Source organism: Carex rostrata, chromosome 1, assembly GCF_964058835.1.
Source record: "Carex rostrata chromosome 1, lpCarRost1.2, whole genome shotgun sequence".
In the NCBI taxonomy this organism is placed as follows: domain Eukaryota; kingdom Viridiplantae; phylum Streptophyta; class Magnoliopsida; order Poales; family Cyperaceae; genus Carex; species Carex rostrata.
In genome coordinates this window covers 8,800,917-8,813,218 of record NC_135918.1, presented here as the reverse complement: position 1 = coordinate 8,813,218, position 12,302 = coordinate 8,800,917, and the positions used below count along the sequence as shown (strand labels likewise).

General features: G+C 37.3%; 2 protein-coding genes across 2 annotated transcripts; both read left to right on the top strand.

Annotated features, from left to right (window-relative positions):
- Positions 1 to 557: 557 nt before the first annotated feature.
- Positions 558 to 3,588, top strand: LOC144556383 (microtubule-associated protein 70-1-like). The gene is made up of 9 exons (XM_078304733.1): positions 558 to 909; positions 1,149 to 1,234; positions 1,325 to 1,390; positions 1,485 to 1,655; positions 1,757 to 2,083; positions 2,261 to 2,407; positions 2,513 to 2,584; positions 2,672 to 3,157; positions 3,246 to 3,588. The coding sequence occupies exons 1-9, from the start codon at positions 717 to 719 to the stop codon at positions 3,399 to 3,401; spliced, it is 1,704 nt and encodes a 567-aa protein (XP_078160859.1). The 5' UTR covers positions 558 to 716; the 3' UTR covers positions 3,402 to 3,588.
- Positions 3,589 to 4,616: 1,028 nt separating this feature from the next.
- On the top strand, positions 4,617 to 8,546 carry LOC144556453 (glutamate--tRNA ligase, cytoplasmic-like). Its single transcript, XM_078304811.1, has 6 exons — positions 4,617 to 4,858; positions 4,999 to 5,095; positions 5,194 to 5,347; positions 5,448 to 6,547; positions 7,041 to 7,508; positions 7,982 to 8,546. Exons 1-6 carry the CDS (start codon positions 4,716 to 4,718, stop codon positions 8,201 to 8,203), a joined length of 2,184 nt encoding a protein of 727 aa, XP_078160937.1. The 5' UTR covers positions 4,617 to 4,715; the 3' UTR covers positions 8,204 to 8,546.
- Positions 8,547 to 12,302: the final 3,756 nt, after the last annotated feature.

Sequence of the window (12,302 nt, the reverse complement as noted above, 5' to 3'; positions counted from 1 at the left end):
AACTGTTACTGATTTTTCCGACTAATCGGCCAATTATTTCCGATTATGACCGATTATTCCCGATTAATCGTTTAGCGGTACTTTGTTTGTCCGACGAGTGCATACCGTTACAACACTGCTTCTCAGTGAAGAATATGAACTGTTAGAAGAAGTGAAAAGTTGAAAGTTGGAAGAGAAATCATTTTTGCTGGTTATTGCCTGAAAGAAATTAAGAAGATAGTTGCCTGAAAAGAAAAAAGGACTTGTTCAAAATAATGAGCAATTGAGCATCCTTTTCGAAAAAAGAAAATTTTCTTCTTAAATAAGTGGTGATGTGATGTCAAATAATATATGCCAGAAAATAAGAGAAGTTTCAGGGGGCATTTTGTGTATTTGTCAAATAGTCTGTCGGCAGCTGAGTAATAATAGTAGTGAGTGGGAGTCGGCCTTTTTCTATTTAATTTATTTTCTTACCTTTTATATTTATTTAAAACTAAAAAGAATGAATAATGGCCCATGCAAAATACATAATGGCAATAAATAATATAATAAATTAAATAATGGTACACACGTATCACTTTAAACCGGGAAAGAAAAATACCGGGAGAAAATGTTATAGAGAGAGAAAAAGAAAAAGAAAAAAGAAAAAGCTAAGAGAGAGAGAGAGACCCAACTCAGTACTAAGTGATAGAAGGGAAGAGAAGCGCACACTGTGTGTATGTGTGTGTGTTGGTGGGATGGGAGAAAATGGAGAGAAGAACCAGGACCAGGGGTTCTTGGTGGATTCGGAAATAGAGGCATCAAAGAGGAAGAATCAACAAGGGAAGAGGTCAAATTTTGTAGAAGATGAAGAATCCATGGTATTGTCTAATTCCTTCGCTATGGATCCTATCAAGATTGAGCTCAATCGCCTAACCAATCAAATCAAGGGTATCTATCTCCTTCTCTAGATCTTTATTTTCTTCACAATTTAAGCACAATTCATCAGGTTTTGATTATTTAAGATGCTTATTAAAGCAAAAGATAATTTGAGATGCTTTATAGAAATTCATTGTAAAAGGGGATTAAATAATGTGATGCCCTGTTTGAACAGAAAGGTTAATAGAATACAATACAAACATCAAAGCAAATTTAATCATTGAACCTACTTTGCTTTGGATTAAACCCAGAGAAGGATCGGGAACTAGAAGAAGCCCTAAACGAGATAAAGAGCTTGCGCCTAACTGATCGAGCCAAAGACAAGGCTCTTTTGGAGGTATCTTTTATTTCCCTTTTGCTGATAATCCCAATATTCTAAGCATCTGAGGAATGACAGTGGCTCTTTAATTTAATGATTTGGTAATAGGTTACAGAGGAGCTCAACAAGTTACGTGGCAAATTGGAGGCATCCGAAGGTACTATTGAAAACAAGGTTTGTATATTTGCATTTCATTGTACTATATTTCTTTGAATTTTAAACTTCATACTAGTAGCATAAAAAAAAATGGGGTTTCTGAATAATGTAGAACCTAGAAATAAGGAGGATAAGTGAAGAGAAGAAAGATATAGTTGCAGCACAGCTTGCCGCAGAGGCTACTTTGAGGCGGGTCCATGCTGCTCAAAAGGACGATGACATCCCTCCCCTTGAGGAAATTATTTTACCTCTTGAAGCTGAGATCAAGTTTCTCAGGCAAGAGGTATATTGTTACAGTTTTTTTTTTTTTTTACCTTAACAATTCTGCTTGAGCTGCAAATGAAATTATTTTGCTTTCTTTATTGCCCGGTCTCCTCCCGGCAGGTGGTGAAGCTCCAAGAAGATAACAGAGCATTGGAGAGGCTAACAAAATCCAAAGAAGATGCTTTAATTGAAGCAGAAAGGGAGGTACAAGTTGCAAAGACAAAAGCGGCAGTGGTCGATGAATTGCAAAACAAGCACCAGCAGCTGATAAAGCAAAATGACATTTGCCAGGAAGAATACAGAATACTAGATAAACTGCACCGAAAAAAAGTGGCCGAGGTAGAGAAATTGAGCAAGGCAGTTCGTGACCTTGAGGAGTCTCTTCTCTCTGGTGCTGCCACAGTCAATGCTGTCCGTGACTACCAACGCCAGCTGTCCCAAATTAAGGTCTATTTTTTTTTTTTTTGTTCTTTACTTATTTAGAAAGAAGCCTGAAAACCCTGCATTGGTAATGCCTGCTTTCTCTCTTTTTGTTTTCTTTTGATGTATGATCTACGGTTTCCTATTTTGAGAATCGATCGAAATCGCCTAATTTACAGAAGTGTGTTGGTGGTTCTATTGTAGGATGAGAACAGGAAGCTCGAGAGAACACTCTCACGAGTGAAGGCCACAGAAAATCGTGCTGCAGTGGTTATTGCAAATGAATGGAAGGAGCAGAATGATAAGGTCATTTCTGTCAAGCAATGGATTGAAGAACGCCGTGTTCTTGAGGTAATTTTCTACAAAACCATCCATTCAAATTTCTATTAGCAAGTTCTTTATCCCATGAAAAATATTGAAATGGTTAATTTGCTAATTATAATAGCTTTCTCTCAGGGAGAAATTCAACAACTTCGTGACAAGCTTTCTGTAGCAGAACGTGCTGCCAAGGCTGAGGGCCAACTCAAAGTATACTGTTTCAGCTATTCTATTTGCAAATTTCCGAACTCTTATCTGCTTAGACTAAAATAGTTTGTACTATGATTGATTATGTAGGAAAAGTTGCAACTAAGATTAAAGGTAGTAGAAGATGGCCTGAAACCGTCACTACAATCTGGGTTGCCACAACAGGAGACACGAACTATACCTAATAGGTTATCTAGAAGCCGTTCTGTTAATGGATCTGATTCTCTCTTGAGCCCTCGTAAGAACAAGAATCTTAACCAAAAGCCATCTCTCCCTAGTCCAAGATCAAGTGTAATCTTAAGTAAAGCAACGTGTGCATCTAAGTCTTTTGATGGTGCCATCTCATTAGTTGAAAATTCTCCGATTTCAAAGTCAAATTCTGATTGTGATAGTACTAATGGTTCCATTGGAGAAGAGAATGAATCAAAGGAGGAGACATCGGTTACAGATAAATTTACGAATGACGAGGTTGTTTCTGTTGTTTTTTACGACTTTTTGCAAAAGGAGGTGATATCTTTGAGGAAGACATTCCTTGAGAAAGAGCAGTGCTTGAGGGATAAAGATAATTCTATTGAGGTAACTATATATTTCCAAATGAGAAATTTCAATTTTTTTATTTCATTTATGAAGTTTGATTCATGAATAAGTTGCTTGTTTGCCATAGATGCTATCAAGAAAAATTGATACATTAACAAAAGCAATGGAGGTGGAGACAAGAAAATTGCGTAGAGAGAAAACTGTACTGGAGAAAGAGGTAATTGCGCTAAAAATGGAGAGAGAACTAGATCCGAAATCAAGGCGATCCAGGGCCATTAGTTAATTACTTGATGCAGCTATGTAAACATTCCAACCTCATCTCTCTCTCTCTCTATATATATAGCACTGTAAGAGAGGTGCACAATATGGTGTTGTGTATTATTAATATTGTATATTCTTTTGAGAGTACAAAGCTTTGGACAATGTAATAACAAAACAAAGCCAAAGGAAACCATTAACTCCGTATTGTATAGATATGTTACTCTTTTTAACTATTTATTTGATTGATTGAGTTCATTTCATAAAATGCCTTAAATTGTATCTGCACATTATTTTACTTTGCATCACCAAAGATTATCTTTTCAATCTTCAAAAAATCAAGATACAAGAGAAGTAGAGCGCGTCCAATGGGCATCGAAACTGTCCGATTCGCTTTATAATTTGTACGTGTTTGATCCGCATGAATATGGAAATGGTGTGTACGAATCATGAAATAAATTAAACAGTTCTGAGCTGGCATCAGACCACACTTGACTTGACACACCCTGCTTCCGTATACAAGGGGTGTAGTAGGCTTTGCAGTTTAAAATTATTAAAAGTGATCTATTTCATGAGTAATGTATTTATATGTTAAATTTATACATTTTTAATTTAATTTAGTATAAGGCAAGCGGTAAAATAAGTTTAAAAGTTAATTTTAATGTGTTCATTTTTTTTCATTTTTGGACCACTTAATTATATACTTGATTAATTCGAAAATTTATAAATTTAATATATGAATGTATCACTTATGAAATAAATTACTTTCAACAGTGTTGTTTAGAGTAGATTTAATAGATTGTGAAGTTAAAATTGATGCTAACTTGACTCTTACGAATCTGGCGGAATAAGTCCTGATTCTTTCGTAAAGAGACTTGGGCCCTACTCTTTTGAGGGCTCGGAAGTCAAAAGGCCTACAATTATGGACTTGGTGAACACGCCTCGTCTTCTTATCGCAGCTCCGTGTTTGGTGAGTTAGGGCGTCAGCCCGTGTGCTCCAATCGGACAGTATTCAGTATTCAAGGGGTTAGTCCCAGTTTCAGGCCGAACTCAGTGTATCCTGTGGATGTGTTACCTTTAACTGAATTCAGATTACCGTAGGTACTTGACTCAACCAAGTTGGAAACGGACGGTCCAAGATTGTTCTTTTAATATGGAACGAATCTCAAAGCAAACATAATACTGGCCCGGTGGACCCGCGCCATCACTGGACCGTCCGTTTCAATTTTCTAGAAATCAGGTACCTGAGAGGATTCGGATTTGAAGTCCTGTTTCTCTTCCTATATATAATCCCAAAACCCCAGCACACCAGTTCGGAAAAGTTACTGCGAAATTGCGAATGGAGGCAGTGACATTAGCCTTCTCCGCCGATACACCGCCACTATCGATCCTCGCCGCCGCGAAGGTCGCTGGAGTTAATATCTCTGTTGACGCCGGCGCTCTCCCTTCTGGCTCTCCACCTGAGCTGCGCTTGTCATCTGGGTTGGTTTTCTTTCCATTGATCTATCTCGATCTTCTCTTCCTACTATAGATCTGTTTCTTTTCAATTGCTAAAACAACATTGCTTATGCTCTTAATTATGCTTAATGGGTAGCTTGCATTAATTTGAGAATAATTTTCAGAGTGAGTTTGCATGGAGTGAATACACTTCTACGGTATATTGCAAGGGTTTCATCTCTTCCCAATTTGTACGGGACTGATGCTATCCAATCTGGCCAGGTTGTTCCATCTTTACCCAATTGTTACAATTTGAACATCACTGATCTAATTCTAATCCATTCATTGAGTAACTAACTAATTAAGGTCAACTGTTGTAGATTGATGAATGGCTTGATTATGCAACAATCTTCTCAATAGGTTCTGAATTTGAGAATGCATGCGTATATGTCAATGATTACCTGTCACACCGTACTTTTTTGGTTGGGTTCAATTTCACAATTTCTGATGTTGCCATTTGGACTGCTCTTGCTGGTACTTGATTCTCTTTTGGTGCCATGAATTTGCTTGCATTGTAGGCCTTACAATTTCAAAGATGTTTGACCAGATATGGTACTTGATTTTTGTAAACCAGGTATCGGCCAGAGATGGGAGAGCCTGAGGAAGTCGAATAAGTACCAAAACCTGGTGCGCTGGTTTAATTCCATAGCAGCGGAGCACAGTATCTTAAATGAAACGGTAGCTGCTTTCGTAGGCAAAAGAGGCATTGGCAAATCACCTGCACCGAGCCTTAAATCGAAGGAGCATCCCCCAAAACCATTAACTGATGCGGTTAATTCTAACAGCAATTCATCCTTTGAGGTCGACCTACCTGGTGCAGAAGTTGGGAAAGTTTGTGTGCGATTTGCTCCTGAACCAAGTGGCTACCTCCACATAGGCCACTCGAAAGCCGCACTTCTAAACAAATACTTTGCTGAACGGTACAATGGCCGGTTGATTGTGCGGTTTGATGACACCAACCCTTCGAAAGAGAGTGAGGAGTTTGTCGACAATCTTTTGAAAGATATAGAAACCCTTGGAGTCAAGTATGACAGAGTGACCTACACATCAGATTACTTCGACGATCTTATGGCCATGGTGGAAAAAATGATTAAGCAAGGGAAGGCTTATGTTGATGACACGCCAAGGGAGCAGATGCAGAAGGAGAGAATGGATGGTGTTGAGTCAGTTTGTAGAAATAACACGGTAGAACAAAATTTTTCAATGTGGAATGAGATGTTACGAGGGACTGAGAGAGGCAAGCAATGCTGCGTCAGGGGAAAGCTTGACATGAAAAACCTAAACAAGTCATTGTGTGACCCAGTTTACTACAGGTGTAATCCTGACCCGCATCATCGGGTTGGGTCAAAGTACAAGGTGTACCCAACGTATGACTTTGCATGCCCATTTGTGGATGCAATTGAGGGAATAACTCATGCATTGAGGTCGAGTGAGTACCATGACAGGAATGCTCAATACTACAGAATTCAAGATGATATGGAGCTGAGGAGGGTGCAGATATATGAGTTTAGCCGGCTGAACATGGTTTACACGCTTCTCAGTAAGCGCAAACTTCTCTGGTTTGTGCAAAATGGTAAGGTTGATGGTTGGGATGACCCCCGTTTCCCCACTGTACAAGGTATTGTCAGAAGGGGCCTCAAAATTGAGGCACTCATCCAGTTCATTCTTCAGCAGGTCAGCTTCACTTCTTTCTGTCTGGTTCAATAAATTCGCAAAAAGTAGGGCCCTAAATCATAGGACATTGAAAAGAAGACCCACAAAAAGCAATAATAAAAGCTGGTCCATGTGTTTTACAAATAATTACTATGATATATTGATAGGCTATTTTTGACAAGCTTGCTATTACAATAACATACTTTGTATATTGATTACTGTATCTTGTGAAGCATCAAAGCAGATTTGTACCTTTCTTTAAAGGTAACTGTGCTTAATTTGCTTAGTTTGTTCACAAAACATCTTTAATGGGTATTGGACCAAGCCTGAAAGTACAAGGACTTGTGCTTACAATTATAAATCAGTCTTAAATCACAAGATATAAAGGGCGTCTCTTTTTGTTTTTCCTTGAACATATGAGACCTTTTTGACAATTTCCTATTACATAAGGTCCATTTACAATGTTAGCACCTATGAAGAGGCTATTGTTTATTTTTTATTTTTGGCATTTTAGGGTGCTTCTAAAAATCTAAATTTGATGGAATGGGATAAGCTGTGGACTATAAACAAGAAGATAATAGACCCAGTTTGTGCCCGGCACACAGCTGTGATCGAACAAGACCGGGTTTTACTGACCCTGGCGAATGGTCCTGACAAGCCATTCGTACGTATCATACCGAGACACAAGAAGTATGAGCCCGCTGGCAAAAAGGCAACGACCTTCACGAACAAAATATGGCTGGAATATACTGATGCAGCAAGCATTACTCAAGGGGAGGAAGTAACTCTAATGGACTGGGGCAATGCTATTGTGAAGGAAATAAAGAAGGATAGTAATAATAAAATTGTGGGTCTGATTGGAGAGTTGCACCTGGAGGGTTCTGTGAAGAGTACCAAGTTGAAGCTAACATGGCTACCTGATACTGAGGAGCTGGTGCACCTTTCATTGGTCGAGTTTGACTATTTAATAAAGAAGAAGAAGGTACCTTTCAATTTAAACAGTTTTGGTTATTTATTTATAAATCATATGCAACATTTTGCTGTATTTGCGAACAGCACTCAACATCTCTCAATTGTTGAGTGAAGCAAATTTACTGTGACATTTGCATGTTGGTAGCAGGTCCAAATTACAAGTTCAATTTGCTTAATTATATTTTGATCTCTGCTTGTTAAAAGAACTCGTTTAAGTTTGCCACATATCTGTTAATATTTGTTTGCCACATATCTGTTAATATTTGTGAATATGTCTGAACATTCTTTACCAAGCTAATGCTTCAGTGGTAGCTGCAATTACTTGTGAAATGTATGTTTAGAATAAGTGTGAGGAATTTTGATTATTGTTTGGAAGTGCAATAAATTAGTATTCTATTAGCCAAAAAAAAAAGAAAAAAAAGAATCCATTTAATGTTTTATTACAATCTATGAGCTTCTTTAATTATTGTTTATTGATAACAGCTGGAGGAAGGGGAAGATTTCTTGGATAACCTAAACCCGGTGACACGCAAGGAGACCTTTGCACTGGGTGATTCCAACATGAGAAACCTCAAGCAAGGAGAGGTTATCCAACTGGAGAGGAAGGGATACTACCGTTGCGACTCCCCTTTCCTCCGCAATTCGAAGCCAATTGTACTCTTTGCAATTCCTGATGGAAGGCTGCAAGCTTCTCTTAACAACTAATCAGATTGGTCAACTCTTCTCTTAATTTTGTTTGTTTCTGTTGTCCTAGTTGCATCATCTAGTAGAGAGCACAATCTATATTTGAATTGTCAGTTTTATTTCAAGTTATAAATTTTGATGAGACTGTTCGTTGTTGTTGAAAAAGTACTTGGGATATGCTGCTATACTGACTGACAGGATAATGATCAGAATGCTTATCAAAATCATAATATTAATATTATAGATGTGTTTTCTTTGAACTTTTGATTTAGATAGATTGAACATTAAAATTGGTTTAATATGAAAACTGGTTTGTAATTCATCAAGCAATTCGAAAAAAAAAAATATTTTGATTTTATCTAAATGGCAAGTTTTGATTTTGGTTGTCATGGTTGTCAAATAAGTTTTATTGTCACTGTAACACTCCTAGTATGGATGTCTTCATCAAATAATTGAAGCAGAGAGGTATAAGTTGATATGACTACTGAACTAAAAGGTCGTAGAATAGAGAAACAATGTAAGGTAGGATTTGTGAAGCACTGCTTTCTGAGTACATTACATTGAAGGTTCATTAAAAGTTCTCGCTTAGGGTTTGTTCGGTTGCCACTGTATCCATGGAAAAAAAAAATTTCATTGTAGTGAAATTTTTTTTTCCAGGTGCATGGTGTTTCGGCCATTAAAATTGGACTCAAATCCAAAATTGGACCCAAACCCAAGCTCATTTTTGTTTCCACCTGGCAGCCGAACAAGCCAGTTTCTTTCATCTTTCACAACGACGTGCATGTGCAGCAAACAATTAAAATAAATTTGTATAGGTGCAAACAATTAAAATAAATTTGTATAGGTGCAAACAATTAAAATAAATTTGTATAGGTCATATCATGTATATATCAGTATACAGTACACGGGGTATATACCAGTACACGGGACCTCCTGGGGGTGGTATACAGTACACGGGGTATATACCAGTATACAAAGGTCATATCATGTACCTGTTTAAAACGATACAGTATACAGGTATATATCAGTATACAAGCTCATATCATGTACACGTTTAAATAGTTGTAAGTAAATAGAAAATTTAATTAAATGTTCTGCTTTGTAACAACATCAAACAAAATATTTTTATTTCAATTTATTTACAAAATTCGACTCTCGTGAGATTACTCCCACCCTTCTTTGCATGATGTTAGAGCAAGTGAACAAGCCGTAACTGGCTTGCAACAGATAATATGAAAGTGGTACTTGATCAAGCACAATGAACCATAAACTAAAACAATAAGTTATCGCTGGATAATGTAACCTGATGGAAGAGCTTGAAAATTGAAATATCAAAAACCGCTAGTCAACTTGGAATTTTGAAATACAGAAACACGAAACTTATTAGTAGGAGCTGACAAAATTTGAACTCTATGGCCCCGTTCGGCTAGGGCCTCCTTAAGGCTAAAGGAGCCTCCTTTAGCTTCCTTAGCCACTTAATCTTGTCGAACACCGGTTCCTTAGCGCGGATTAAGACAACCTCCTTTAGTCTCCTTTTGCCCGGATCTTAATCCCCTGCCCGTTCCTTAAGGCACCTCCCCCCCTTCCTTTAGTTTCCTTTAGCTATCTTAATCCTTCGCCCCTTCCTTTAGCTTACCGAACAATCCCTCCTTAGCACGGATTATTATTTAATCCACCATGTGTTGCCGAACGGGGCCTATGGGTAGTGTTCGGCAAGGGTAGCTTAGGCTTCCTTAGAGCTCCTTAGTGCTCTAAGGAGTCTTAAGCTTGCCAAACACTTGCTTCTTTGAAAAGTTTAAAACCACTTTCTTAAGCCTCCTTTTGTCTACTTTCTTAAGCTTGCCCCAATTTTTAAGCCACCATTCTACATGGCTTAAGGCATTAAGCCCCCTTAAGAAAGCTAAAGACTCACTTTCTTAAATTTATCTTGCCAAACACCTCTTCCTTAGTGGAGCTTAAAATTTAAGCCAAACCAACTTGCCGAACACCCTCATGGTTCTACCTGGCCAGCCAGAATCTGAAGCTGACCCTGACCTGGCAAGTACCAAAACTGCCCTGACTCTGAACTTTAGGTTGAAATATTGTGGAAACCTAATTTTACTGTGATTTACACACTTTATGTGTTTAACCATATTTCATATGAATTAAGGTAGAAGTGTTTGAACAAGCTAGGGGTGCAAACGGATCGGATAATATCCAACCGTATCCGGATCTGTATCCGAAAATTAAATACTGATATCCGATATTTGAATATCCGCGTGGATACGGGTACGGATATGATTTTAAATTTTAATTATCTGTATCTAAATAATAGATATATACCATATGGTTTAATATATATATTTGAAAATATTTATGTATAAATCTACAGATATCCGATATCCGTATCCGTCTAATATCCGATCTATATCTGCATCCGAAAAATAAAAGCGGATATGGATATGGTTTCACCACTATCCGATCCGTATCCAATCCGTTGGCACCCCTAGAACCAGCAGTGACTGGTACGAAGAATGCGCAAAAGGCAAGTCTAGGCTAAAGTGAAGAGAGTTGTTGTGGTTGTGGTGTCGTCTACAGCTGCCATATCCATGAAAGTTTCTCATCTATTTTTTCTTATAATTATTATAAGCTGAAAGGAATGTGGTAGATTTACCCAAAGATTTTACAGAAATACAAATGAAAATACCAATCATTCAATCGCCCATCACTGATCATCTGTAAGCATCACTACATGTTATAGTACTGTGTTAATTTGCAATGGTTCTAGTGCAATATTTTCTTGTAACTTAATTGGTTATAAATGGGAAATTGGTTGCTTTCAAATGACTTAACCCTCTTCTTTCAATGCGGTATTAGTTAATTTTTTTCTGGCAAATAAATTGTACAGAAACCCAAGTTTAAATGTCACTTAGTTCCTATATCATGTGTCCTGATCTAGCTCTCTCTCATGTATATTGCTAGTTCTTGTTCAATCATATCCAAATTTTGTGAAAAAACAATATCCAGCCTTCTCTTCTTTCTATGCCTTATTCAGGTAGAGACGTAGAGCTGTATACATTATAGTTCTGATATTTTATAGGCTACATTAATTCTGATGTTTAATAGGCTTGCATGATAGAAAAGATATTTTGGTTGATGTTTTTTTTTTTTTTTTTTTTTTTTCTGAAAAACAAGCTATTTATAAGATCATCCGTAAGCAAATAAGATTGGTACGGCCTCCGAGATAAATTTTAAAAAACAATGACATCATGAGAGTATTTGTTTGTTAAGCTAATGTTACGTGCCAGATTTATATCTTTTTGACTTTCGAGTATTTGACTTTTGATTTTGTATATGCAGTTTGATAGGTGGTTGCGTTACATAATTACCATCAATTACAGAGGCTGATATATAAATATAATTGATAGAATAAGAATCAGCCAACTACCAATCAATCACTAGACACAAATCCCTACAAGTCTTTTATGATTTTTAAAATAATTTTATTAAACAATTTCACGGTGAAAATTAATCCAAGAACAAACAAAAGATCCAAGATAGAATAACATAGGCAGCCTGGCTACATGGTCCAACTCGAGACGGGGGCATCCGATCCAAGAACAGGCCCAGAGTCAGCTTAGAATCACCTCCATTAGCCGACCGTACAAGGCGGGTGCGACTTAGTCACCGCCTTTTATGTGGACGTCACCGCTCATTATGCGAACCCCGCATTTCAAGTATGCGGGTGACACAGCGTTACTTTCATCATGATGCAAGATATATAAGAGGAGTTTGTTTCAGATAAAGATCCTTTGAAGAAAAAAAAATATCTTTTTGACAAATTGACAACCCGGACGGATTCATGTTTTCTATGGAGCAATAGATACATGCATTCAAAGACATTCAACCTTGTATATGCATACATATAAAGTTGACTTGGATCTATTCAGAAATCAATTATAGAGGCAGAAAAATAATTAACTATCAATATTAGTTGGCATAATATATGGCATTCCCCTGCAGCTTGATTGTTTGACCAAATTTAGGAAAACATAAGGATTGTTCTATTGAATTAAAAATATCCAATAAGATACGATTGCATGACTTTTAGTTTCCGCTCCAAGTGGATAATGCATTGCCA

Bases quoted from the DNA above. Each gene is read 5' to 3' on its own strand.
- LOC144556453 (XM_078304811.1), top strand. From the start codon at position 4,716: ATGGAGGCAGTGACATTAGCCTTCTCCGCCGATACACCGCCACTATCG. The intron at 5,348-5,447 runs GTACTTGATTCT...TTTGTAAACCAG, and splicing joins CATTTGGACTGCTCTTGCTG to GTATCGGCCAGAGATGGGAG. The intron at 6,548-7,040 runs GTCAGCTTCACT...TTGGCATTTTAG, and splicing joins TCCAGTTCATTCTTCAGCAG to GGTGCTTCTAAAAATCTAAA.
- LOC144556383 (XM_078304733.1), top strand. From the start codon at position 717: ATGGGAGAAAATGGAGAGAAGAACCAGGACCAGGGGTTCTTGGTGGAT. The intron at 1,656-1,756 runs GTATATTGTTAC...TCCTCCCGGCAG, and splicing joins TCAAGTTTCTCAGGCAAGAG to GTGGTGAAGCTCCAAGAAGA. The intron at 2,585-2,671 runs GTATACTGTTTC...TTGATTATGTAG, and splicing joins AGGCTGAGGGCCAACTCAAA to GAAAAGTTGCAACTAAGATT.